Source organism: Radiomyces spectabilis (genome assembly GCF_025331425.1).
Source record: "Radiomyces spectabilis strain NRRL 2753 chromosome Unknown BYT42scaffold_1, whole genome shotgun sequence".
NCBI classification, from domain to species: Eukaryota; Fungi; Mucoromycota; class Mucoromycetes; order Mucorales; family Radiomycetaceae; genus Radiomyces; species Radiomyces spectabilis.
In genome coordinates, this window is record NW_026251926.1 from 2,610,196 (window position 1) to 2,634,786 (window position 24,591).

At 43.0% G+C, this 24,591-nt stretch overlaps 11 protein-coding genes across 11 annotated transcripts; 6 read left to right on the top strand and 5 right to left on the bottom strand.

Moving 5' to 3' along the window:
* Nucleotides 1–769: 769 nt before the first annotated feature.
* On the bottom strand, nucleotides 770–2,188 carry BYT42DRAFT_488144 (amino acid/polyamine transporter I; the record flags this gene model as incomplete). The annotated part of the gene is made up of 7 exons (XM_051563856.1): nucleotides 770–997; nucleotides 1,057–1,106; nucleotides 1,165–1,234; nucleotides 1,291–1,707; nucleotides 1,783–1,901; nucleotides 1,960–2,007; nucleotides 2,065–2,188. The coding sequence occupies 7 exons, from the start codon at nucleotides 2,186–2,188 to the stop codon at nucleotides 770–772; spliced, it is 1,056 nt and encodes a 351-aa protein (XP_051428740.1).
* Nucleotides 2,189–4,230: 2,042 nt separating this feature from the next.
* On the top strand, nucleotides 4,231–6,802 carry BYT42DRAFT_488487 (uncharacterized protein; the record flags this gene model as incomplete). The annotated part of the gene is made up of 8 exons (XM_051563879.1): nucleotides 4,231–4,668; nucleotides 4,733–4,837; nucleotides 4,910–5,056; nucleotides 5,121–5,351; nucleotides 5,417–5,752; nucleotides 5,815–6,057; nucleotides 6,117–6,521; nucleotides 6,596–6,802. 8 exons carry the CDS (start codon nucleotides 4,231–4,233, stop codon nucleotides 6,800–6,802), a joined length of 2,112 nt encoding a protein of 703 aa, XP_051428741.1.
* Nucleotides 6,803–7,408: 606 nt separating this feature from the next.
* Nucleotides 7,409–9,562, top strand: BYT42DRAFT_525710 (caspase domain-containing protein). The gene is made up of 10 exons (XM_051565337.1): nucleotides 7,409–7,623; nucleotides 7,682–7,835; nucleotides 7,896–8,006; nucleotides 8,070–8,135; nucleotides 8,192–8,253; nucleotides 8,311–8,457; nucleotides 8,520–8,609; nucleotides 8,672–8,985; nucleotides 9,041–9,117; nucleotides 9,176–9,562. Exons 1-10 carry the CDS (start codon nucleotides 7,498–7,500, stop codon nucleotides 9,313–9,315), a joined length of 1,287 nt encoding a protein of 428 aa, XP_051428742.1. The 5' UTR covers nucleotides 7,409–7,497; the 3' UTR covers nucleotides 9,316–9,562.
* Nucleotides 9,563–9,989: 427 nt separating this feature from the next.
* Nucleotides 9,990–10,623, top strand: BYT42DRAFT_553711 (uncharacterized protein). Its single transcript, XM_051566517.1, has 4 exons — nucleotides 9,990–10,011; nucleotides 10,052–10,192; nucleotides 10,294–10,542; nucleotides 10,592–10,623. Exons 2-3 carry the CDS (start codon nucleotides 10,141–10,143, stop codon nucleotides 10,470–10,472), a joined length of 231 nt encoding a protein of 76 aa, XP_051428743.1. The 5' UTR covers nucleotides 9,990–10,011; nucleotides 10,052–10,140; the 3' UTR covers nucleotides 10,473–10,542; nucleotides 10,592–10,623.
* A 552-nt stretch (nucleotides 10,624–11,175) lies between these two features.
* BYT42DRAFT_34895 (uncharacterized protein) lies at nucleotides 11,176–13,523 on the top strand. The gene is made up of 8 exons (XM_051563167.1): nucleotides 11,176–11,590; nucleotides 11,650–11,664; nucleotides 11,731–11,775; nucleotides 11,837–11,990; nucleotides 12,055–12,166; nucleotides 12,227–12,473; nucleotides 12,538–12,990; nucleotides 13,049–13,523. The coding sequence occupies exons 1-8, from the start codon at nucleotides 11,522–11,524 to the stop codon at nucleotides 13,223–13,225; spliced, it is 1,272 nt and encodes a 423-aa protein (XP_051428744.1). The 5' UTR covers nucleotides 11,176–11,521; the 3' UTR covers nucleotides 13,226–13,523.
* A 149-nt stretch (nucleotides 13,524–13,672) lies between these two features.
* Nucleotides 13,673–14,627, bottom strand: BYT42DRAFT_553717 (Spo7-like protein-domain-containing protein). Its single transcript, XM_051566518.1, has 4 exons — nucleotides 14,369–14,627; nucleotides 14,244–14,311; nucleotides 14,069–14,178; nucleotides 13,673–14,011 (listed from the first exon to the last, which is right to left on the bottom strand). Exons 1-4 carry the CDS (start codon nucleotides 14,553–14,555, stop codon nucleotides 13,828–13,830), a joined length of 549 nt encoding a protein of 182 aa, XP_051428745.1. The 5' UTR covers nucleotides 14,556–14,627; the 3' UTR covers nucleotides 13,673–13,827.
* Nucleotides 14,628–15,306: 679 nt separating this feature from the next.
* BYT42DRAFT_34974 (uncharacterized protein) lies at nucleotides 15,307–16,046 on the top strand. The gene is made up of 2 exons (XM_051563175.1): nucleotides 15,307–15,867; nucleotides 15,940–16,046. The coding sequence occupies exon 1, from the start codon at nucleotides 15,408–15,410 to the stop codon at nucleotides 15,822–15,824; it is 417 nt and encodes a 138-aa protein (XP_051428746.1). The 5' UTR covers nucleotides 15,307–15,407; the 3' UTR covers nucleotides 15,825–15,867; nucleotides 15,940–16,046.
* Nucleotides 16,047–16,526: 480 nt separating this feature from the next.
* On the top strand, nucleotides 16,527–17,271 carry BYT42DRAFT_620639 (uncharacterized protein). Its single transcript, XM_051572363.1, has one exon. It carries the CDS (start codon nucleotides 16,878–16,880, stop codon nucleotides 17,106–17,108), a length of 231 nt encoding a protein of 76 aa, XP_051428747.1. The 5' UTR covers nucleotides 16,527–16,877; the 3' UTR covers nucleotides 17,109–17,271.
* Nucleotides 17,272–17,852: 581 nt separating this feature from the next.
* Nucleotides 17,853–18,624, bottom strand: BYT42DRAFT_34980 (uncharacterized protein). Its single transcript, XM_051563176.1, has one exon. It carries the CDS (start codon nucleotides 18,362–18,364, stop codon nucleotides 18,020–18,022), a length of 345 nt encoding a protein of 114 aa, XP_051428748.1. The 5' UTR covers nucleotides 18,365–18,624; the 3' UTR covers nucleotides 17,853–18,019.
* Nucleotides 18,625–19,192: 568 nt separating this feature from the next.
* On the bottom strand, nucleotides 19,193–20,409 carry BYT42DRAFT_553721 (uncharacterized protein). Its single transcript, XM_051566519.1, has 3 exons — nucleotides 20,249–20,409; nucleotides 20,013–20,186; nucleotides 19,193–19,945 (listed from the first exon to the last, which is right to left on the bottom strand). The coding sequence occupies exons 1-3, from the start codon at nucleotides 20,375–20,377 to the stop codon at nucleotides 19,397–19,399; spliced, it is 852 nt and encodes a 283-aa protein (XP_051428749.1). The 5' UTR covers nucleotides 20,378–20,409; the 3' UTR covers nucleotides 19,193–19,396.
* A 679-nt stretch (nucleotides 20,410–21,088) lies between these two features.
* BYT42DRAFT_553726 (uncharacterized protein) lies at nucleotides 21,089–23,837 on the bottom strand. The gene is made up of 14 exons (XM_051566520.1): nucleotides 23,763–23,837; nucleotides 23,555–23,687; nucleotides 23,404–23,479; nucleotides 23,278–23,343; nucleotides 23,090–23,208; nucleotides 22,949–23,021; nucleotides 22,816–22,883; nucleotides 22,584–22,732; nucleotides 22,367–22,516; nucleotides 22,164–22,298; nucleotides 21,842–22,096; nucleotides 21,630–21,776; nucleotides 21,243–21,570; nucleotides 21,089–21,186 (listed from the first exon to the last, which is right to left on the bottom strand). The coding sequence occupies exons 1-14, from the start codon at nucleotides 23,817–23,819 to the stop codon at nucleotides 21,149–21,151; spliced, it is 1,794 nt and encodes a 597-aa protein (XP_051428750.1). The 5' UTR covers nucleotides 23,820–23,837; the 3' UTR covers nucleotides 21,089–21,148.
* Between the last annotated feature and the right edge of the window lie 754 nt (nucleotides 23,838–24,591).

The window sequence follows — 24,591 nt, forward strand, 5'->3', positions numbered from 1 at the left end:
ATACAGGATCGACAATTCCGTCTGTTCGCTATGTTCATTACCGATAAAGAAAGAATCAGATGATAAAAATGGGTTGAAGCGCTCGATTTACTTGTAAATTGAGATCATGCTTAACACTGGTTCAAAAACGTTCAATCCGCTTTTGGTACGAAAATGAACGCAACCAATGGCAACAATTAGATGTAGTACCAAGCCTTTGTCAGGCCATTACAATATCTATCTTTTTGAGTGTTCTTGATGTTTGTCCGCATATATGTATCGGGTCTTGACTCGAATTGATTATTATACGTCGTGATCTGAAGTGGTCCACAAGCAGAGATAATTTATCGGTGGACTGCGGTCTTTTATATCAAGGATGCAACAGATGCAGTTGCAACAGCGGACATTCTCCTGATCATTGAAGAATTTATAGCGGAAAAACCAGTTCTTGTCAAACAAACGACTGTTCGTTACAGGATCTCCCCCAAGCAGCTGTAACATTCCACACAAAAACAAACTCGGTAAGATTCAAGCTTACTAGTTTTTTGTCATTCATATCTTCGTTTTGTTACATTTACCATGGTCTTAACCAGTGACAAGGTGGGTCATTAATTTTTGAGCTACCAAATTCACATTAAAATCCCAAACACTGTCGGTCCCATAGACTGAGACAATGACAAAAAAAAGTACTTTCAGGTACCGGCCTGTTGCTGGCAATTTTTATAAAAAAAAAAAATAATGGGAATATTACAGGGAAACATATACAATGATACAATAAATAAATAGGGTTTTAGTCCATAGCAGTTTGCATGGGACCTTTGTAGAATTTGCGTCCTGACACAAACCAGAAGCACATAGCAAAGATTACTACTGCGCCAATCATTAAACTTGCCCAGTTCATGGTCACTGCATCTACGGGAGATACGGATGGAATACACAGGATGACACCAAAGAAGCAGATCCAGGCTACACTGATGTAGTTGAGAGGTAAACTGAATTTTCCAAGATTGAAAGGACCCTAGTACAACATCATGTCAGCTAAAAAGGAATCTGCGCCAGGCGATGAGAGTTACTTACCTTGGGCATGTCTTTTCCAGCCCAAATGATGCGACACATGAGAGGAAGACCTGTACAACAACAAGTGGTTAGCCATATTTCCAATGTAAGCTGGAGGTCGTCTCTTACCATAAGAAATGTTGACACAGATCACGGCTGTACTCATAATTGCTTCCCAGTAAATCATGGTACCAAAGATCTAGAAGCGTTATAAGCTAATCATGCCAAAGCCATCGTCTGCTGAAAAAAAATTACCGGCATAATAACGACAATAGCAATGCCTAATTGCAACATGAGTGCGCGGACGGGAATGCTGCGGCTATCCAGCTTGTAAAAGAAGTTGGAATAAGGTAAGCATCTATCACGAGCCATGGCCCAGAAGAGATGACCGGTGGCCAAGATACAGTTGCTGAGAGAACCAAACTGAGCGACGAGCAAAATAACCAAGAAAAAGGTGGTGATTTCTTTTGAGGTAGCGCGAAGGAACAAGACAGCCACGGGCATCTCGGAGCCGATAAGTTCGTCCACATCTTGAATTGAGAACAGAACAGCAATAATAAGGACGAAACCCTGAACTACCGCGCAAGCGATGCAAATAACAATGCCTCGTGGCGCAGTGATATCGGCACGCTTCGTTCCTTCGACAATTTGAGCAGCACATTCGTATCCGATCTGTCATAAAACAGTTAGCGAAAAAAAAAAAAAAAAAAAAAAAAAAAAAAAAAAAAAGATCGTCGGATATCCTACCAGAGTCCAACCGGCTTGCAGCAATCCGAGGAAAAATACCAAACCAAGGTTTTTATATCCAGTTTCGTTTCCGAATGAAGTAAACACCCATTTGGCGCTTTGATGCGATGGTGCCATAGCTACATCGTCAATTTAGTCATGTAACTGATATGTAGGTTACTGTGATAATTAACTTACCGGGAACGGTAATAATGACAATGATGGTACCGATGGCGACCCAAATAACTGAATATACATCTCAGAACAGAGGAAAATCAAGGCGTACAAGAAAATTAAACTTACCCATAAATTTGTTCAACCAGCTACTGAATTTCATTCCCAGGTAATTGTAGGCGGTGCCAATGATAAACATGCCGCAATAAACGCCGACGTATGCGCCTGTGGGTGCCGTTTTGTTGTCATTCATCACGCTCACGATACTGAAAATGAACTGTGTGCTGCTCCAGGCTAATGTCATGCACGTTGCAATAAGTCCCGCAACATACATATAACCAGTGATCCAGGCCATGACTACAAAGTAAAACGGCTGTCTCAATATCGTTTTCCATGGAATTGTCGTATGCAGATCATATTTTTACTTACAAGGACCCCATTTTTTGTTGCTCAGTACATAACTCCAAGAGTAAACGCCTCCTGCCAGTGGATAGGCGGAAATGACTTCGGCCATGGACAGAGCAATACAAGTGACAAAGGGAACGACGACGACCCAACCCCAGAATAAGGATGAGGGACCACCAGCAGCAAGACTACCTCCGAAACCAACTAGCCTGTGATCCGAAAAAGGTTAATATATAAAGGGACAATTCACTTTGAAAATGCATACCAGCTAGGCAGTACGGCCATGGTGGAAAAGGCGAATCCTGCTTGTACGAATAAACTAATGTCACGTTTGAATTCTTGCTTGTAACCGAGATCCTGGAGTCTCTGTGCATCGTAATCCAGGGAGCTGGTTTCGATGTGTTCAATTTGTTGACCATCAAGGGCATTGTCGGATTTCTCCTTCTATTCAGTGAATATTTAGCCAATGTAATCAAGCAAAAATAAAATTATAATTAGGCTGTACCGTTGACTCTATATTATTGGATGACATTGTTCAACTTTTGAATTAGAGAATCAAAACCAGGGCAAAGTCAACAGAACGTCCTGCTTTTATGACATCTTTAGGCGCCAACACCTTCAAACTTTATCAGGAAATTTCATATCACATGGTCCAGAAGAGATCCTTTCATTTACTGCATAAGGGTAAACTTGATAAGCCGTACTACATGCTGACAAATGATACTACCATTTCCATCAAAATAAAATTCACCCTAAACATGGCTTTCTTTCCTTATCTTGTTACGTCAGTTTTAACGCTTGGTATGACTTTCTCACGAAACGAAAAAGGACAATCTCCCGAACGCTCCTTTAGGATTTTGAGTTTTTTTTCTCTCACTCTTTTTTTTTCCCTCGCTGTATGATGCATCACTTTCTTTTCTACTTTCTATGATATGACATCCATCCATCGCTCAATAGATGGATTGGTTGTCCCTGACTTTTACCGATGGATGAATCTGCTGTAGCTAGAGTTCATTCCAGCAATACCTCACATACAGCGTCTTCTTATAGACGAAAACATATATTGGGTGATGAATGATGATGGTGATCATTAAAACATATGGTTGAAGCCGTTCATCATACACAGGCTGACAATTTGCAGAATCGCGCAGAGAAGAAACGAAGTGTGAGTGGCCCCGCTTGGGATCATTGATCCATTTTACTGATGAGCCAATCAAAATCCTTTCACCGGACCTCTGTATATTTGTATTATAAACGATCACCCGCATAAAATGCCTTTGAATTTGTGTCCTTTCCTCTCTCCTCCTGAGTTTTTTTTTTTTATTTTTTCAGTTGATAAAACTTTTTATTTTTACGCGTGATTCTTGCTTGATCGCGACATCCACTTTTAATCATGTCTGATTCTGAAGATGAAATTCCTCTTGCGCAGAGAATGGCGCAAATCAATCCTTCTGGCACTCATCGTAAGTGTTGGCATGATCTTTTGGTGTGAGACCGGTAGTCAGTAACACGTTTCGTTTACGTCATTAGCGAACCCGCATCATCATTTGCCAGTTCCCGTGAAAAACGAAACGCCAGATCCTACTAAAGCACGCACCAAGTCGTTCATTCCTGATGAGGACGACGACATGCCATTGGCTCAGCGGCCAAAGAACGGCATTGTTAAACGCGAAGTAAGAAGACAACATCGTCTCCATTGACTTCAAGGAAATATAATTAAAAAAAATTCTCATTTTATTAGTCTTCATCCCCCGAATTGAAGAGAAAGAGCGATAAAAAGAAAGAGAAAAAGGCCAAAGTGAAGAAAGAGGTAAAAACTCCCTATCGATCTTTTTGTCTTTTGATCATTGAATGGCATACGAATGACTTGTTTTCTAGGATATCGATTCAATGGACATCGATGAGAAAGTGAAGAAGAATTTGAAAAAGCGCGCCATGGGAAAAGAGTCTGAATCGGTTTCATCACCCAAGCGATCCAAAGCCAATGATGGCGCCGTAGCAACCAAAGAAGCCAAGCCCAAAAAGAAAACCAAGGAGGAGGAAGAAGAAATTTATAAATGGTGGGAAGAGGAACGTCAAAGAGACGAAGAAGCCGATGGTACAATTAAATGGACGCAATTGGAACACAACGGTGTATTATTTCCTCCGGAATACGTTCCTCACGGTGTCAAGATGAGGTATAATGGTAAACCAATTACTCTCACACCCGAGGCCGAAGAAGTCGCCAGTTTCTTTGCCGCACTTTTGGAGACAGATCATGCCAAAAATCCAACCTTCCAAAAGAACTTTTTCAATGATTGGAAAGAAGTTTTGAAACAAGATCCTCGTGTAAGTTATCAAACTCATCAAACCATCCCTCTGAATATGGGTTCTCATGCCTTGTTTACTGTAGAATCCTCAAATCACTGATTTTGATAAATGCGACTTCCGTCCAATTTGGGAGAAATTCGAAGCCGACAAAGAAAAGAAGAAGCAAATGACCAAGGAAGAGAAACTGGTAAGTTTTGTTACATTTTAAATGACCGATTCTAATGTTGGGCTCATGATTATACTCTTTTGGCGACACCAGCAAAAGAAAGAGGAGAGAACCAAGATGGAGGAACCGTTCCTTTATGCTGTGGTGGATGGCAGAAAAGAAAAGGTCGGCAACTTCAGAATCGAACCTCCAGGTCTCTTCCGTGGCCGTGGCGACCATCCAAAGACTGGAAAGTTAAAAGTAAAAATACGAACAGTCGTAGATGGTGTTGGCTCTTGAACTAAACGAAGAAAACTTGGGTTAGAAACGAGTGATGCCTGAACAAGTCACGTTGAATATCGATGAGCATGCCAAAATACCCGATCCTCCAGCTGGTCATAAGTGGGGTGGCATTGTTCATGATCAGACAGCGACATGGCTTGCTACCTGGAAGGAAAATGTCAATGGATCCTTCAAGTATGTGTTTTTGGCGGCCTCTTCATCTTGGAAGGGCCAGAGCGATATGCAGAAATTCGAGAAAGCACGCGAGTTAAAGGTAAGCCGAAAAAGCCGGAAGGCTAATGCAATTATCGTGTGGAACCCACTCCAATATTATTGTAGAATCATGTTGGAAAAATACGCGCGAATTACACTGCCGATTTGAAGGACAAACTGAGCGAAACACGACAGCGCGCTACGGCCATGTATCTAATTGATCGACTGGCTCTCAGAGCCGGCAATGAGAAGGGCGATGATGAGGCCGATACGGTCGGTTGCTGTTCGCTGAGATATGAACACGTTGAACTTGAACCGCCGAATACCTTACACTTTGATTTCCTCGGTAAAGATTCTATTCGTTATCAGAACTCGGTGGAGGTGGAGCCACAGGTCTTTAAGAATATCAAAATCTTCAAAAACCAAGTCGGACCTGGTCATATGATCTTTGATCGCTTGACGGTAACATCAATTGTTATTTTCTACAGTGACGGAAACCAACTGATTGATCCATTCAATAACAGACTACAGGACTGAATAAGCATTTGAATAACTGTATGAAAGGACTGTCGGCCAAGGTTTTTCGTACTTACAACGCTTCGCATACATTCCAACAACAATTGGATAAACTGACCAATCCGAAAGACACACTGCCGGACAAGATGCTGTCGTTCAACCGTGCTAATAGAGAAGTCGCCGTTCTTTGTAACCATCAACGTACCGCCTCAAAGACCCATGTTCAGCAAATGGCTAAAATGCAGAACAAGGTAAAGTAGTGGCTGTAAAAAAGGCGCCGAAGCCCAGGACTCACACCACCCTATCTTAGATTCGAGCACTGAAATATCAAAGAATGAGACTTCGCAAACAGCTTTTCCAAATGGAACCGGGAATGAAGAAGAAGAGACCTGACTTGAAGCAGGATGAATCAGATCTGGAAGATGACTGGATTGTTGAGCATGAAAATGATCTGATTGAGAAGGAACGAGAAAAGATCAAGACCAAGTTTGAAAAACAAAACGAGAAACTGGCTGCTGAGGGTGGAAAACCGCTACCGCAATCTGATCTGAAAGACAAGTTGAAAGCTGTAGACGAAATGGAGGCGCGACTAAAGAAGGAACGGAAAACTGGTGCGATCACCCCCAAACCCAACATGACGGTCGACAAGATTCTTACGCAGATCGAAAAAATGGATCAACGAATCAATGCGGCAAAGATCCAAGCAACGGACAAGGTAAACTTTTAATTCTTTTTTCTGCATCCAAATATTTATTGACGCTTTTTTTTTACTTGCTTGATGAATTACAGGAGGAAAATAAGGAAATTGCGCTAGGTACATCCAAGATGAATTATATTGATCCTAGAATCAGTGTTGCATGGTGTAAGAAGAATGATGTACCTCTGGAAAAGGTGTTCAGTAAAACATTGCTGGAAAAGTTCAGATGGGCACAAACGGTGGATGCCAAATGGGTAAGATCTAAAGATTTACTAATGCCAATGGAATGGGGATATTAATATGTCGTCTCGTAGACCTTTTAATTTCCCTGACCTTTTTTTTTCGCCTTTTTTTTACACAAAGATGAATATACTAAACACACTTATAAACATTGAACAAATTAACCAGATACAGCAAACATAAATTCGATATAGGTTTTTCACTTCATAAATAAACATTTGCACTGATATTTTGGTATGTCAATGTGGTGATATCATTGTGTCATATAACGATCGACGTCGTACGAACGGAACGATCTCAAAAGAACATCAGTTTGAATCCCAGACGTCTCAATTGACGACACTCATTCTCGATGAGGACCTCGTATTTGCTGTCGCTCGGCTTTTTCATGATAAACGGTAATTCTACCTTTTGGTATACTAAACATATTCGAAGAGTGTGCGGACGTGACCCGCCCGTCTTGCTCATAATAGTGACTTTCTCCCGAACCGTTACACTCATTTTTAAAATGAGCGCCGTATCCTAGGTTTCTCTCTTTCCCAGATCAATGAACAAGTTGCCTCTTTAAAGAATGTTCTAACGTATAATAATGAGGTGGCAGTTCGTCGATTATTTATTTACTCATGGAAAAGATGTCAACTTTTTTTTTCACAAAGCGCGACCCAGTTTGTGACTCGGCGTCTGCGTTCCAACTTTAAATTGAGAAGCAAATTCGGGAAAGCGTCGTTTCTTTTCCATTAACTGCTCTGCAACCATGGAGGAAAACCAATATTACTCGACTCAAGGATATTCTCATCCTAACAACCCTGAATATCAGTATCCACGCAACGATTCCCCCTCGGAAGAGAACGAAAGCAATGACTATGGGTACCAAAACACGGTAAATCCACATGTTGAACCAAAATACCCGGAACTATGGACTCAAAATTTGAGCTTAGGACCACGCTTCCTATGTCGCTACTTCACAACACTATCGCCGTTCCTCAAGTGGCGATGAGAATGATCCCAACTTTACGGCCGAAGACTATGCACATCCTAATCCAAACTTCCCTCAGCCTCCAATGTCACAGTATAATCCGGCCCCTAACCCCGGTAAGTTACACTCAAGCTTCCGAGTGTGCTTTCCAACTTAAAAAAAATCGTTTCATCCAGTCCCCTACGGCAACAACTATACTCCCACTGGTTCCGGTGATAATAACTTTTATTTGCACGTCCATCCCGCTTTGCAGAATAAGCCAGCTCCATCATTTGAGCTTTCCAACTGTAAGTGATGCTAAAGGGCACTATTGTGACACAACATCAGTGGTCTGAATCGGAATTGAATAGGCAAAGGAAGAAAGCGCGCTCTTTTAATTGGTATCAACTACTTCAATACTCCCAATGAGTTGAAAGGTATGTCACCATAGTATTGAAAACAGGGACTGGCATTGACCTTGCGGGAATTGTAGGATGCATCAATGACGTGCATAATGTGAAGGATTTTATTACCACTTTGTATGGGTTTGAAGAGGTATTATTCCACATACTTTTAAAAGCGTGCAAAATCATGATTTAACCATGTTTGTAGAGAGATATGGTGATTTTGACAGATGATCATGACAATCCCAAATTCCTTCCTACCCGTGCCAACATTATTTCCGGCATGCAGTGGCTAGTGAATGACGCCCAGCCCAACGATTCGTTCTTTTTCCATTACAGCGGACACGGTGGACGAGTATGCGATCTTGATTAAGAAACAGTGAGATTGAATTATTTACGAAAAATGTTACGATATAGTCCAGCGATAACAGCGGCGACGAAGACGATTCCCACGACGAAACAATATACCCATTAGACTTTGAAGAATCAGGACAGCTGAAGGATGATGTACGTGCTCCATGTTTTGGGTTATAAATGCGCGCGAGTATTGAAACAGGGGAACACCATAGGATATGCATCAGCTTTTAGTGAAGCCATTGTGTCACGGTTGCCGATTGACTGCCATCTTTGACAGCTGTCACTCTGGAACTGCATTGGATCTTCCCTATGTTTACTCCACTCGTGGCGAGATTAAATCAAAGAATCTTTTCAAAGATGCTGGAATGGGATTGCTTTCTGCCGGTGTTGCGTATGCACAAGGCGATCGGGACGGTGCTTTGTCCAGCTTGATATCTCTTGGCCAGAAATTATTCAGCGCGCGTGATGTGGAAGACGAAATCAGAGAGAAGCATAGTTCTCCTGCCGACGTTATTATGTTTTCCGGGTAAGGTTTTCACATTCGCTTGCAGAACCCAACAATCACTGACAATAAGTCATAGATGCAAGGACGATCAAACTTCGGCCGATGCACATGAAGCAGGCAAAGCAACAGGTGCTATGAGCTATGCCTTTACCTGTAAGTATATAAGTACTGTCTGTGTTGATTACCAGTGCTGATCCGATTTTTTTTCAAGCGACATTACGAGAGAATCCCAACCAGTCCTACCAGCAACTTCTCAACAGCGTTCGAAATATCCTCAGCGATAAATACGCGCAACGACCTCAACTAAGTTCATCTCATCCTATTGACGTCGATTTGGAATTTGTATGTTAAGCTTCTTAAAAAAGGAAGGAGAACATGGTGTTAGTGTATGGCTTCTTTTCTTCTCTCTTTCCGGGTCACTCCATAATACAATCTCAACTCCATGATACCGTTGTCCAAAACGATCCGCGCCTATATGGATTGCAAAGATTCTTTATTGTTATCTAAATGTTATGTTCTGATAGAGGATTAAATGAAAGAGTTAAACGTAGAGCTTTGGCTAATTCATTCTTATCTAAAGCATGACTTACTTTTGTTGGATCACAAACGGTTTCAGCTACCGACGCATCGAGCGGAGAAGTGAACTTCATTTTCAAGTGGAGATGTTCCCCAGTCCTGCAAACAAATCAATGCGAAAGAACAGCGCAGCACGCATAAGGAAGTCCAAACTGCACATGCTGTTGCTGCGTTGGCATGTCTCGTCTAGTTACAGGCACTGTATGTATTCGTGAGCACTAGTGGCGCAGCCTAGCAAATCTTGAATATGTTTTGAAAATGCCTCGCCGGCGTTCCATCGCCATTGCAACACGGCACCATGGGAATGGCATCCTGGTATTGTCCAGTAAGTGAGCTTTTATTGTCATAACAATTTGAATACACGGTTTTAGAAACAAAACTGATACAAAGGGGCAGGGCAAGGTAGGGAAAACTTCCTAGCATACAACAAGACTAAAAAAAAAAAGTGCGTAAAGCCTTAAGCATGTCGCATCAGCGTTCAACCATAGGCTATAGTTCACGTTATAGTGTTACTGTAGCGTACAATTGGTGCTGATGGCAGCATGAGTGACATGGCGCAGTCCCCTCTTTGCATGGCTTACGCGAAAGAAGTGTGAGGCTATGAATTTCGCCAGTTTTGTTGCGAGAATCGAGCCAATGAGGTGCATTCGCGGTCATAAAGCAAGGTCACAATCGAAGGTCCTCGAACGATTTTTGAAAAAGATATAAAAAGGGGGCGTTTCTTCTCATCTCTTTTTTTCTTTTGTGCGCCAGTTCGGAATCAGGGGCTGCTAGGCTGGTGGTTACTGGTAATGATGAACGCTCCGGTTTTTGGTAAAGCATTCGGGGTATGGCGAAAAATCCGAAAACCATCTTCTAATGATAGGATTGGCCATCCTCTGAAGAAGATTGTTTTCGTTCCCGTCGGCTCTTCCCTTTGGGCGCCTGACTAGTCATCAGCGCGGTCATTGTGGAAGGTATGTCGGTGGGTTTGCTTTTTAATCGCAACAAAGGTAAATGAAAAAAAAAGGTTTTTGCCTTATTTCTCAACCCTTTGTGGGTTGAATAATGTAATAAAAAAGTGGGCTTAATGTCCTGTGGACGAACTACACCACTTCATATAAAAAGAAAAATAAATGAAAAACACTTTGCTTTTCCTTTACGCTACGGTTATTTTCATTTGATGTCAAGCGAATTCGAAAGCCAAGATAAAATGAATTTGTGCGGTCCAAAGCGACTTCTTTTTTTTTCCACAGGCGTCATTCCGGCATCCCTCCCTATACGAACTTGTGGGGATGAATGGTCATTCCTAAGCATCTAATGTGAGGTATTAGATTTGTGCTATCCGACTTATATGTGTAGTGTTGCATGAAACCCAAAACTTCGTGACATATCAGACCTGTCAGTGGCGATATGGACCAGTTGGGAAAGTGAAGGTTGCTCTTCAACAGATCAGGGATGACAGGTATTCGGCGCCCAAAATTGGTACACTCACTCACAGCCGTAACTTAAGTACTGCTGCCCTATTTGGAAAGCTATTTGTTTTTTCGTTTCATTCTGCGAAGAATCAAAATGGGTGCATATTAATGACGTGATGGATGAATAAAGAGAAGGATTGGTTCTTGACGAGAAGGCGTTTTGTGATAAGGTTTAATGTACCATAAGTCGAGGAGAAATAGAAATACAGGCTCATACACAAAGTCGATCGAGCTTAATACTGAGGTCGTACGACATATGCAGCCAAATTCATTATTTCGTTGTGCTCGGGAGGTTGGATAGGGAGGTTGGATAAAAATCGTAAATAGCAACCGCGTTCTTCTTGGACTGAGGTCGGTGAATCACTGGGTGAAATGAAGGAACCAGAAAAACCTTTTCATTTTTCGCTGCTGCGGAATTTGTAACACCGACACGAATTGATTGTTTGATCGCTGGTTGTTCGGACCTGCGATCGTTCAACCGTTTTCCATCACTTTCCATAACCTCCATTGGCTTTTGATCGTCAATGACAAGCAGCAATCTGTACGAGATCCTTGGAGTTGATTCTTCAGCGACCGAAGCCGAAATCAAAAAGGTACATTCTTATCGATCAAGTAACGTTTTCGATCACCGCAGCTAACATCTTATTCATAGGCTTACAGAAAACTGGTACGAGTCTTTTGAACTATATATGCCACTCGCGGTATTACAAGGAAATCTAACTTCTTTCCATAGGCCATTCAATATCATCCGGATAAGAATCCTGCAGGCGCTGAAAAGGTAATTTTGGCGGTCTTTGGTAAATATGAGTTGTATCACTGCTAAAATTTCTTCGATCCAGTTCAAGACGATATCGCATGCCTATGAAATCCTTTGTGATCCCGAGAAACGTGCAAAGTATGATCGAGGAGACGAATCTCAAGAGGACGATCATATGTACGAAGCATATGGTCACCCTGCCGGCTTTTATTTCAATGACTTCTTTTTTGATAACGGTAAGAGTCTGGGGAAAACGCTCTTTGTCAACTCGTTCTGTGGATTAATGCGATGTTTTCGTAGCCCGGAACCACGATATCGAGATCACGCATTCTATTTCGCTCAAGGAATTGTTCTTTGGCACCCAATTGCAGCTATCTTATGTAAAAAATATCATATGCAGTGGCTGCCACGGGTGAGTGTTGGCGGTGTTACTCGTCTCGAGTGAATATCATATACTAACGTACAGCAACAGCAAAGGGCGTAAAATGGTGAAGAGAGTTCCGTGCACTCTGTGCGCCGGTAAAGGGACGCTTGGAAAAATGCCATCTCGCGACAAGACTTGCCATAAATGCAAAGGCATTGGAAAGATCAAAGTGAAACAAAGTTGCAAAACATGCCATGGCAGGAACATGGTAGAGGTTGAAGATAGTGTATCCGTCGAGGTCATCCCTGGCATGAAAGAGAGACGCATTATTATGAAAAAACAAGGTCATCAGATGGTAAGCGATGGGCACCCTAGTATTCGTGTCGGCCAACAGTCATCTAACTTTTAACTGCCCATAGCTACATTCGAAGAAATTTTCAAATCTGATTGTGAAGCTTGAAGAAGAGAAGCATCCTATTTTCCAACGTTATGGTTTCGACTTGCGAACGGAAGTATCAATCACCTTGTTTGAAGCATTGACCGGGTTCGATAAGGTTCTTTTCCAACATCTGGATGAACGCGCTATCAAGGTTCGATATGAACCAGGCAAAGTCATCAAGCCAGACTCTTACAAGCTTATTCGACACGAAGGCATGCCTATTGCAGGCAACAAAGACAACCGTGGCGATCTTTATATCCAATTCCGTGTCGAATTTCCGGACACGATTACGTTGACAGATACGTCCAACAACGAACTTCGAAATTTACTGCAACCTACCGAGAAAATTGAGTCCGATGGTTCCCGGCTCATTGCAGCGGATGCTGATACCTCGGTGGAAGAATGTGCGTTATTGGACGCCCCTGTTGTTAATGTAAGTTTACCACATTGGATACGTATGATTTATCAGATTTACTCAAAAAGCTATCTAGTTTGAAAATTCTGAAAAAGCGGAAAGCATGGATCATGACGAGCCGAATTTCAGTGACGATGATGAAAGCTACGACCACGGATATGAGGAACATTATTATGATCCTGTGGGTGAAGCTTTTGGTGCCATGAACGAAGACATATTTGAGGGAACCCCTGTAGGTTGCCGGCAACAGTAGAGTAGTAAGAAATTCTAGACGTGGATATCATCGACCTTCATTACAGCATACTATAACAAGCCCAGCGACACCTGCTCGTGGACTATCAACTTTATACGGATTTTTTTTTCTTTTTTTTTTGCATACCTTATTTCATTCAATAATAGATTCTTCACATTCATCTCTCCAACATTTTTTTTTCAGTGTTGCGGTCTAACTGTGGTGAATTTATTGGCTTGGCAATGGAAGCCTGGAATTTATACTGTAACTCAATACTATTGATGCGATAGCAACAGATCGAGGGCAAAAAGCAAAAGATTGCCACTCTTCTGGTGGCACAGGTCAGTCTTTTCGCCTAGGCTTTCCCATCTACAGATGCGTTCCATTAGCTAATGACCGTTGATCGAAGTTTCGGTAGTGTTCTATCCTTCATCTAGCTCATGTCATTTTCAGATATAAGAAATTTTGCTGAGGCCATCCATCACAGATCAATAATACCGATTCCGCACTGCAGTTTCCCTTGTACTTACGATGTTTATGATTTAGAATAAAGCAAAAATAATCGATTGAAATAATATATATACAAAAAGTGGACCATGAATAGGGGGAGATACTCTGCAACCTTATGCGGCTTTTAGTTTGGCTTGTCGAGCTCGTTTCCTAGCATAATAGCGTTTGCGATAGGCTTCGAATCCTTCCTGAAAACTTTTGGGTATCTTTCTGTAAAAGTTTAGTTCGCCTGTACTGCCGTGGCGCTGAAACTGTAAGTTGAAGAACTGCAAGGCACGGTTGCAATGGGGTACGAATCTAACGGATGCAAAGTGAGATAATCGTGACAGAAATAGCTAGCCAAACGGTACATACTCTGATGCGTATACAATTTTTTCAGAATACATTCCAGATCGATAGAAGAATACAAGACTGCCTGACGCAGCGAGTAAAGCTGCCGTATTCAGTAAATGGATGAAGAATATCTACGATAGGTTCATGAGCCATTCTTTTCTTGACGCTGAATCAAAAAAGCCGGGTTTTCTATTACCTTGCTTGGATCAACAAATACAGCATAGAAGAAATATGCAAGCGTCACTAACAGCCCGCATAGCAACGCTAGCAATACATATGAGAAAGACGTACAGGTATCACCGAAGCGTTGACGGATATTACCTTCAAACTTTCTTTTGCGCCGTAGTAACCGAGTCATATTCCCACGTAACCGTTCCTCAAAGATAACCAGATCTCTGTAAGCGACTTGGGCAGAATGCGCGGGTAAATTGCTGTGAGTAGAATCAGAGGCTGTCATTGTCGCCGATGAGGATGATGATGCCTCAGGCTCCTTTGGCGGTGATTCCATGGTTTCGTTTTCTATTATTTTACAACCGAAAAGGATCCTCCCCACTCCGCTTCCTGTGATTTTTTAAAAGCCGAGAATTTCCAAACTGGAGAAAGCCGTGACTGTCGTCCACTTTTTGGGGGAGGGGGAGGAAGGATTAACAGCCAACCCGGCCATCAGAGTTCTAAGAATCCCCAGGAATTTTGGAACTTCTGCTCAGTAAAATGCTCACTGACGCGAGGTTGAACACGCTGGCATAATGAACCACATTCACAACTCTTCACAGATTAATTAACCTTCATATACTCGCAATTATACATGCAAACCAACTGCAGTATACGTTTCAATGGAGATACAAGGAGTATTTTAAATTTAAAAACACATAAAAAAACGGACAACACTTGACACTCACAAAATTCACTCCAATTCCTTCGAGAAACAATGAATTTGCCAACACACGTTATTATTTGCCGCCCGTCTCTTTTTCCTTCTTCCTGCTTTAGTTGCTGCGCCTGCGTAAGACATCTTTCGTTTAACCATTACGAAGACGGTTCGAACGAACTCATGCCCATCGTCCAAGCAAGAAGAAAGGCCCACTTTGCATCATAAGGTGGCGCTCATGCAAGCAGAAGACGCAATTCTTTCGACGTTCTCTTCGGTTTTTGGATTGAATTTTGGAGTCTACCAAGTGTTAGCCCCCCAAAAAAACACCCACCCCTTTTCTTGTCTTGTCTTGTCCTTGTCTTGCGAAAGCACTCAGCACCACCCTCTTGCCCAATTGCACTGATCCTTCCGTAATCAGCGCATAACAAGGACCCTCCTCTCCCTCACGGAGAGGCAAGTTCACTTTATCTTCTCCACATTCCCTAAAAAATGTCCACTGGAACGACTCGAATCTGTCCGAAACACACTTGTCATCTGTGTGAAAGGGACTTCAGCTCGCACTATAATTTACGACGCCACACCATATCAATCCACATAATACCGCCCCGAGAACCAGATGGTAGCTACCCATTAGAAGGAATAACTCTGGTGAATGATGACTTGGACTTATTCCCGCAATATCGACTGGCTGAAGAACCACATCCCATCGCACGTAATTCAGCAGAACTATTGTCCACGCTCCCATCAAAACAAAGAAAGACATCTTGCAGTTCCGCGACGCGTCCTCATCGTTGCATACACCGAAGCGACCCCAGCTTGCTGGCGAGACGATTCTTTACTTTTGCCAACCCTTGTAAGATGCAAGTCTGCAATGGAAAAGATTTTTCTGGTTGGCCTTGTACCTGAAAATGGTATGCCAAGCACTGACTTGGTGATGGCCTACACACAGGTATGTACTGAGATGAAAGCAGGATACGTAATACATATCGCTCATTATATGCTTTTATTTCCAGATATACAGCAAAGTCAAAGTTTTCTTTACGACTTTGCTGCCGACAAAGATTGAGATGGTATTACCATATCGCCTCTCAGATCCTCGGACCTCTATTTGGACTGGTGTCATGATTCCTGAGGTGACGCACAGCAACTCTGCAAGACAAGAATTTACGGAAGATTACAGGGTGCGACGACGATGATTGATCGAAGCAACTCTTGCTCAAGAAGGGGAGCATGATGTCTTTTGACGGTTTTTCAAGGGCTGCGAACCATCTTGAGTTCTCAGATGATTTTCGCAGACAAGTCTACTTGCGGCGGGCATCTCTGGCTGCCCTTTGGGGGATCCACATTTATGGCCGATTTGCTCATTCTGAAGACAACCACCGAGATGGGAAGGTCTGACTGGAAGGTGCAGTCACCTTCAAGGAAAGATATGGTCAAGATAGACGGAGCAAGGCGGGATAAAGAACAAGATCTTACGGGTGAATACGTAATCCAAGAAGGAAACCTCTGCTCTACGATGTCACCCAGACAAAGTCTCTCCCGCCAAATTCTGCGCTGTAACCTGCTCCACGTTCCCCGCAGGCATCGTTTAATTGACCCAGTTGTGCTGATCACACTCGGTTGATTGGCTTCCGATGGTGCGAAGTTCCGACAGAGGAGCACGTCGAATTTGCATTGACCCCAACACATGGACGCGAACCGCAACAACAAGTTTCACGATGGTCTGGGATACGATATCAATGTGCGTAGTCGTTTCGTCATGGAAGGGTCAAGCAATAATGTCCAAGGAAGAACATTGAGCACACCCAGGAAGATACTGTCAAGACACTCCATGCGTCAATCGAGATCCTGAACTCGTTCGTCTGTCGCCATCCCCCTGCGTCCTTCGCGAGTCTTTGCTCTGCCGCTTCATTTTCGGTCCAGTGTGTTTGCGCTACAATCGCTCTCTCAAGCACCACCATGGACTGCGACAACATTGGTGCATATATACACTCAGAAGTACGGTCAGCAGATATCCCGCTCACCTTTGAAGACCGTACCTCAGCGATGTATGTATTCGAACTGATCGTCTACCTGTATACGTCCCTTCGAGAGCAAGAGACCATCTTGGAACAGATAATGAAAGAAAGTTCTGGTTTCATTCCTGTTGATGACCAAGATCGTGGATTATGCGTTCTGGCTGGAACATGAATCGTTTACTTTTCATATTTATGCTACTATCCATTAGCTATGGCTTACCGTGAATGCAAGGAATGGCATGTCGAAAGTGTAGACGTTGACTTGCGATGGGCTTAAACCCTGTCGCCAAATGTGTATTACAGGGTTTAATAATGCTTGCAACGCGCAACAAGAATAAGAATATTGTCGCTAGCAATATTGAGTCGCTTGGGTTCATACGGCGATGAAGACGCGTTACGGAAGTGAACAAACTTTCTTTTGCGCGTAGCACCCGAGTCATATTTCCGCGTAACCGTTCTTCAAAGATAGTCAAATTCTCTATAACGACCTGCGCAGAATGCGCAGGTACAGTAAATCTGAGTGGAATATGAGACTTTCGCCGATGATAATTCAAGCCTCAGGCTCCTTCAGCGGTGATTCCATGCCTCGTTCCATTAATTACTTAACAACTGAAAAAAACCCCTACTCTGCTTCCTGTGCTTATAAAAAAGCGAGTATTTTCTACCGGAAAAGCCGAGGAATCCCTAGGAGCTTTGGAGGAAGCTTTGGAGGAAGCTTTACTTAACAAAAAAGCACATTGATGCATGTTGAGCAGGCTGACATAATGAACCGATTTCGAACGGCTGAAAAACCACATCCCCTCGCAGGACCTTCAACAGAAAATGTTCTCATCCCATTAAAGCACATTTCACTTTCGCAACGCGTGTTCATCGTCCTATGTACCCAGGCGACTCAATATTGCTAGCGACAATATTCTTATTCTTGTTGCGCGTTGCAAGCATTATCAAACTCTTTAATACACATATAGCAGCAGGGTTTAAACCCATCGCAAGTGAACGACCTACACTTTCGATATGCCATTCCTTGCATTCACGGTAAGCCATAGCTAATGGATAGTAGCATAAATATGAAAAGTAAACGATTCATGTTCCAGCCAGAACGCATAATCCACGATCTTGGTCATCAACAGGAATGAGACCAGAGCTTTCTTTCATTATCTGTTCCAAGATGGTCTCTTGCTCTCGGAGGGACGTATAAAGATAGGCAATGAGTTCGAATACATCCATCCATGAGGCGCGGTTTTGAAATATGAGCGGGACATCCGCTGACCGTACGTCTGAGCGTACATATGCACCAACATTGTCGTGGCCCATGGTGGTAGTAGAGAGGGTAATGGTCGCGCAAACGCACTGGAAAGAAAATGAGGCAACAGAGCAAAGGCTCGCGAAGAACGCAGCGGTATGGCGACGGACGAACGAGATCAGCATCTCGATTGACGCATGGAGTGTCTAGACAGTGTCGTCCTGGGTGTGCTCAATGTTTTCCTTGGTAACATTATTGCTTGACCTTTCTATGACGAGACGACTACGACCATTGATATCATATCCCAGACCATCATGAAACTCGTTGGTTGCCGTTCGCATCCACAAAGGTGAGATCGCTCCATCCAGTCACAGCAACCCCTTGCATGGAGGTTGATCTTGTCAATGACATTCTCCATATGATCAAGCGGTAAAAAGAACAAGAAATAATCGCATGGCGATGCTGTTTTCGGGTTGTTCAAAGTGATAATGGTCTTGTCACTCTTATACCCGTTATTACTGACTAAATGTTTGTCGTGATAAACCTCGCTTGCAATCCACTCGTCTTGAAGTTGGTTCAACCAGTAAGATCTGCGATCCCTTCTTCAATGCTTTCTTCCACCGCATCTTCGAGGTAATCCTCTTGCTCTTTTTCGACAGCTGTGGGTGTAGCTCGTACACGCGGCGTCGGTGTATTGTTACCAACATGCCCTACATACTTCAGGCCACCGGCTGGAAACTGCATTGTAATGCTGGCTACTTCATCCGGAATGACGTCGTACAGGTCTTTCCCATTCACACTGGAACGACCAATAGTCCTCCCCAGGAAGTTCAGGGCTGGGGCATTCCGGTCGTACCTCGACTTGATAATAATAAGAGCGTCGTTATCTTTCACGAAACGGTTATTAACGGAAATTCGAACTTTGAGGGCGAAGAATGTACCACAGTTTATGTCGTCTATTCGCCAATGGCGCTATTATTCGTGGGGCTGCGTGTCCTTTTGGCGGACTTTGTATTGGACCGCTGCTCCTTTCCCAGAGTTGATATTTTTAAATTAAAGAACACACAAAAAAAAACCACCCTGCCTGCCATATCCAATTGATCGCAACAAGTTTTTACATCACAACACGCAAATTGAGTGGTAAAAGAGGTAAATTCAAAATATTATTACATTGAGAAAAGAATGATATGTATGTGGTGAAATATACAAGTATACATTTACAATTTGTTCTTGAGGTTTTCAGCGGCACGCTTGGCACCATGTTCGGCTTCATTAATCTTCTCGCCAGCTTGGTCAACTGTACTCTTGGCGGCACCCTTGGCCTGTTCAGCGGTACCTTGAGCATAGCCCTTGGCATGTTCAGCAGTGCCCTTGGCAGCACCCTTTGCGTGTTCGGCGGTTCCCTTGGCGGCACCCTTGACCTCTTGGAACTTCTCACCAGCTGCCTGCTTGACACTCTCGGCAGCACCCTCAGCAGTATCCTTTGCAGTCTCAGCAGCACTCTTGGCGTCACCGGCAGCTCTTTGAGCAGTCTTTGAACCAAGGCCAACGGCTTCCTTTGTCTTTTCTACAACCTTCTCGACCTTGTCGATACCAGCCGCCAAACCTTGGCCAGTCTTGATGTTGACTTCGTGGCTAACTTCCTTAATGGTTTCGGCAGGCTTCTTGCTCAAAAGGTCTTCAACCTTGTCAATACCCTTGGCAATACCTTCACCGGTCTTCAAGTTGGCTTGTTGGCCAACAGACTTGGCTGCATTAAGAGCGTCCTAAAAGAGAAGGTTGGACGTTAGGATGATCAAATGCAATACCGCCTTGCTTTTCTAAATAACATACTGTTTCTGCGACTTTATCCTTGGCTTGGTAGGCTTTCTGGGCAGCTTGGTCCTTCAATTCGCTTGCCTTGGAAGCAGCATCTTCGGCGGTTTCCAATACTTTGTCGGCTCCCTTACCAGCCTTCATGTTTGCTTCATGACCGAGATCTTTTGCTTTATCAACGACGTCACGGTTCTGAAGAAAAACGATGATTGAGTATTCATAACGTTATTGCTATAGATATAATCTCTTCTTACCTGGACGACAGATCTGTGGAGCATAGCAGCGGGGACATTGTTGGCTCTGGCGACCATGGAAGGCATCATGGCACGACGAGAAGCCATACCGGCAGTTGTGGCAATAGCATTGAATCTGGTGAACGACATTTTTGTTGTGAGAGAAAAGAATGAGATGTGTGAATACAACGTGAAAGAAAAACTGATCGTCTTATATGCATTTTTATGCATTGGCAAAGATTGATGTCATAATTACGCGACTAAAGCCAGCGGGCCGGCTCTATTGGCTAAAAATTTTGTAACGTCATGATGTAGTGCTTCTGCACACTTTCGCCTCTCGTTTTGCGGTTGCCAATGTTTCAATACTTTAACTTTGCTCTCCTTTTAATATAAAGTATTGTAGACATCAAGAGTATAAGCTGTTTGACTTGCTCGGATAGTGATTACAGACAATTTTTTTTCTATTTATTGATGAGCGATTGTCGGGTTATCGTCGGGGAATTTGAGCTGACCCGCGATAATTTTTTTACGTGGAAAACCCACTTGGCAATTCATAGCCAATCGTCATCATGACATCTATGCAGTTATCATTTATTCAATTTGACCACCAAGTCGCCGGTTGTTACATCTTATGCACCGACCCCCGCACTGGCCACGACGTCCTTTCCTTGTAATTACTATGTAAGGTAATCCTATGCAGTTCCTGAACATCGTCACATCGCGTATAAACAAACACATGAATCATAAAAATATGAAACACATTTTCTCCAGAAGTTCGACTCCGAGGAACACGCCTGGATTTCTTCCTCAATACAATGTGTCCTCATTGGCTGCTTAAACCTCAAATAATTGTAAGGATACAGTCTCCTCGTCATTTCAACTTCTTTTATGTATATTGACAACAATTTCAAATCTTCACAATTACAATTTGGAATGGCTGCCAAAAACAATGACCGCATCTAATGTAAACGTTGAGTAAAAGAGATACCCAATGGTGTTGCCTGTTAGTCTTTACCTTCTTTAACACTGATATCGGTAGCCGTAATAATATCTTTCAGGAAAGCTGGATCGTTACACCAGCGATTCACAGCTATAAGATCGCTCTCGCAATTAGAATTGCCGGTTTGAATAGCCCAAGCTGCTTGTTCCAACAGCAGAACGGCAGCCAATACACGTCCCAATGCAAATGTCAATTGGCGTGCACCAACTTCCATGGGAAGTTGTGATTTCGCATTTTGGATGAATCGATCGATGATGGTGAAAGCTTGTTGGATTTTGGCTGCGGCACCTTTCAGTCGATCCTGCGAAATGTTGAGGGCATCGGCCACTTTTTGCGAAAGCACCTGCAAAATACATATTGGTGAATACGAAAATGTCCGGCTTGAGTTGCTAGGCACCGTACCTTTTTAAAGTGTTGCAACGCTTGACCCTTTGTTTCACGAAGCACTCGTAAAACATCCATGGCGAGTACGTTTGTTGTTCCTTCCCAGATCGTGTTCACTTGCGCATCTCTCAACAGTCGTGCAACACCTATTTCTTCCATGTAGCCCTGTACAGGTATCGATACAATTGATTAGCTTGATTCGGTAAAACACCTTTCACAGATCCTCTTACCTGCCCACCGAGTGCTTCCATGGCTTCACTACAGGCATTTAGTCCGATTTTGCACACGTAAGCCTTGGCAACCGGTGTTACAAATCGCAGCATCTGGAAATCCTCCTTTCGCTCGTCATTGTCAGGTAAGCATTCTGTGCGACCCAACAAGGCAACAGCGTAGAATGATATCTGACTGGTGGCTCGTAAGATTATTTCGAGTTCGGCAAGTGTAGCAACATGAAGAGGTAGCTTGTCTAATTGCTTGCCGAAAGCCTGTAACAAATATGACCGTACAAAATATAAGTCCGGGAATACTGATAATGATAAGGTGTAGTTTTACCTGGCGACGTGAAGCAAAGGATTTTGCTATAGCAAGTGATCGACGCAGGCCCGTGACTACACCTAATGCAGCATAGATTCTGGTAATGTTCAAGATCGATGCAATATTAGGGACACCACGGCCGGGCCTTCCCAGCTATCATCATTGTACGTCACTCAATGTTGAATATATATATATCAACATCGCGTTTATGATATACTTACCATGTACGCTTCCATGCCGCTCAGCTGCAGTTCCGCTGTCGGCAAACCTTTGGTGCCATATTTGTTCTTCAGCCGGTGCACTTGAACACCATTTAAAGACCCATCGGTACGCCTCATTTCAGCCAAGTAAAGTGACAAGCCCTTACTTCCCTAGGAATCATGAAAACTGTATCAGAAGCCGTGACAGGAAACTCTTCTCTTGGCATGTCTATATTACCTGCACGACTGTGTTTGTCTGCGGATCAATCGTTCTCGCCAAAAGCATGGTCATGTCAGCTGTGGTAGCGCTAGAGAACCATTTAAAGCCGCTAACACTCCATTTATTGTTCTGAGGGTCGATGGATTCTGCCTGGGTCTCCGTTCGACCTGGAGAAACATGTCAAATTACAATGGTAAATTGAGACCCTTTTTTTTATCTGTTGTATAATTCTTGGAAAATTCAGGCTTACCAACATCACTTCCTCCGGGCCGTTCAGTCATCCATTGACCGCTCGTCCAAAACTTCTTTGGATCCCGACTGAAAGTTTTTCCTGATATTAACTTCTCGTTTTCTTGTATCATTGGAGTAACAGACAAGCAAACCTCGTCAAACGCGTGAAATATTTCTTCTTCATTTCGTCTGTGCCGATGAGTTCTAAAACACGAGCAGCGCCATCTGCAATACAGAAATGCTTCTATATGAGCCATTGTACGATGATGCTGGATTAAAGATCCCGATCGCACCTGTCATAGATAAAGGACAAGAGTACATCGCAGAGGATGGCATGTACAAGTATTGCTTAGCAAATTGGTAAATGCGAGAATATTCCTGGAATTTGCGCTCATACGCAATGGCGATCAATCTGTATGTGGTTTATGAAAAAAAAGTTTAAGATGTCGGTGTAACCATATCAGAAAATTCTGTGTTTTACCCTTCTTCGGCTGCAACATCGTTCAGATCCTTCCAACCCTGGGCGACCGTAATTTCATCGACTCTCCTGTATATCTATCATTGAGCGCCTTGTGAAGATAATAATGGGGGGGGGGGGACATCCTACCGACACCACGCATCGTATTGCTTAAGACGAGGGTGATTGTTGGGGTCCTCAACGTTGTCACCCATGGCAGCAATATCTGATCACACGAACAGATTATGCACGGTAAGATTATAAACTTTTTGAGTGATAATTAGTCGCTTTTGATACATGCCATTGATGACGCGTTCTCCAAACTGGTGAAGATCAGGCTCAATAGTTCGCAAAACGTCCTCCGGAAGAAGGCGCTTGAGTATGTTCTTTAAAACAAGGTCGTCGTCATATTGATTTATAAGTTGTGGGGGATCCTAAAACGGAAATCACGTTTATTCGATGATGATAAGCTGAATATCGATATCTACTGCTATTATATTCGTAGGCACCTGAAGAAACCCAGTATCCGCAGTTGCTTGTGGTGTTGGTGGCTGACTTCTATGCATATTGAAAAAAAAAAGCGGCGAAAGAAAGAATCCAAATGATCATATCAAATTTACATTTTTCCCCACCCATCGCTGTCACACGTGAATTTTCTCCAAGATTCGTGTGAATTTTATCCATGATGAATCAGCATATTTATGCTGTACTCCATTGTTCAATTCTTTTATTGTCCTTTCATTTATACGGTAATTGTGAGCTTCGTTTCAGTATTAATTTCCAATAGGTGGGATGGTTCTTGCTTCCTCTATCAGGCTACTTGGTAGTATGTAGCGACCTTTTACAACCAAATGCAAGACGGCCAACTATCTTGATATAATTCGCATGATCCGCTACTTGAACAATACAGGGTCATCAAATAAAATGAGAACACAACAGATACGGTGACACGGTGATCATGTTATTCTCAGTACAAACTTATACTTTCATATATCATTGATTCAGATGTTGCTTGAGTGTCCACTTACAGCAAATGATAGGATGCAGGAGCGATATTTCTCATTGTTCACAAACCGATGTGCCCTTATGCAAGTTTTTTTGCAGCAAACCTTTTGTTTTTGCGTCCTAATCCGAAAGGAGCTGTTACCTTAAACTCTTTTCATTCATACATGAAGACAATGACATATTGGATTTGTTAACAATCAGTCCAGTTATTGTTGGCTTCAACGTTGCAGATTTTATACGGGACCGCAAAGTGACATTGTCTGGGTGGGATTGTCCTAACTGTCCAAGCCCGGATGACAAGACACTTGGTCAACATAAGCGTGTAGCTAGTAA

Coding starts and splice junctions, on each gene's coding strand:
- BYT42DRAFT_525710 (XM_051565337.1), top strand. CDS start 7,498: ATGGAGGAAAACCAATATTACTCGACTCAAGGATATTCTCATCCTAAC. Junction 7,624..7,681: donor ACTATGGGTACCAAAACACG/GTAAATCCACAT, acceptor ATTTGAGCTTAG/GACCACGCTTCCTATGTCGC. Junction 8,136..8,191: donor TACTCCCAATGAGTTGAAAG/GTATGTCACCAT, acceptor CGGGAATTGTAG/GATGCATCAATGACGTGCAT.
- BYT42DRAFT_34974 (XM_051563175.1), top strand. CDS start 15,408: ATGTCCACTGGAACGACTCGAATCTGTCCGAAACACACTTGTCATCTG.
- BYT42DRAFT_34980 (XM_051563176.1), bottom strand. CDS start 18,364: ATGCTGATCTCGTTCGTCCGTCGCCATACCGCTGCGTTCTTCGCGAGC.
- BYT42DRAFT_553711 (XM_051566517.1), top strand. CDS start 10,141: ATGAATTTCGCCAGTTTTGTTGCGAGAATCGAGCCAATGAGGTGCATT. Junction 10,193..10,293: donor GCCAATGAGGTGCATTCGCG/GTCATAAAGCAA, acceptor TTTGTGCGCCAG/TTCGGAATCAGGGGCTGCTA.
- BYT42DRAFT_553717 (XM_051566518.1), bottom strand. CDS start 14,555: ATGGAATCACCGCCAAAGGAGCCTGAGGCATCATCATCCTCATCGGCG. Junction 14,312..14,368: donor GCGCAAAAGAAAGTTTGAAG/GTAATATCCGTC, acceptor ATGTATTGCTAG/CGTTGCTATGCGGGCTGTTA. Junction 14,179..14,243: donor TATTTGTTGATCCAAGCAAG/GTAATAGAAAAC, acceptor AACCTATCGTAG/ATATTCTTCATCCATTTACT.
- BYT42DRAFT_620639 (XM_051572363.1), top strand. CDS start 16,878: ATGGACTGCGACAACATTGGTGCATATATACACTCAGAAGTACGGTCA.
- BYT42DRAFT_34895 (XM_051563167.1), top strand. CDS start 11,522: ATGACAAGCAGCAATCTGTACGAGATCCTTGGAGTTGATTCTTCAGCG. Junction 12,474..12,537: donor AAAAACAAGGTCATCAGATG/GTAAGCGATGGG, acceptor AACTGCCCATAG/CTACATTCGAAGAAATTTTC. Junction 12,991..13,048: donor TGGACGCCCCTGTTGTTAAT/GTAAGTTTACCA, acceptor AAAGCTATCTAG/TTTGAAAATTCTGAAAAAGC.
- BYT42DRAFT_553726 (XM_051566520.1), bottom strand. CDS start 23,819: ATGCATAGAAGTCAGCCACCAACACCACAAGCAACTGCGGATACTGGG. Junction 22,884..22,948: donor TATTTCACGCGTTTGACGAG/GTTTGCTTGTCT, acceptor AAAAACTTTCAG/TCGGGATCCAAAGAAGTTTT. Junction 21,187..21,242: donor CGATATCAGTGTTAAAGAAG/GTAAAGACTAAC, acceptor CGTTTACATTAG/ATGCGGTCATTGTTTTTGGC.
- BYT42DRAFT_553721 (XM_051566519.1), bottom strand. CDS start 20,377: ATGTCGTTCACCAGATTCAATGCTATTGCCACAACTGCCGGTATGGCT. Junction 20,187..20,248: donor TCCACAGATCTGTCGTCCAG/GTAAGAAGAGAT, acceptor GTTTTTCTTCAG/AACCGTGACGTCGTTGATAA. Junction 19,946..20,012: donor AGGATAAAGTCGCAGAAACA/GTATGTTATTTA, acceptor CTTCTCTTTTAG/GACGCTCTTAATGCAGCCAA.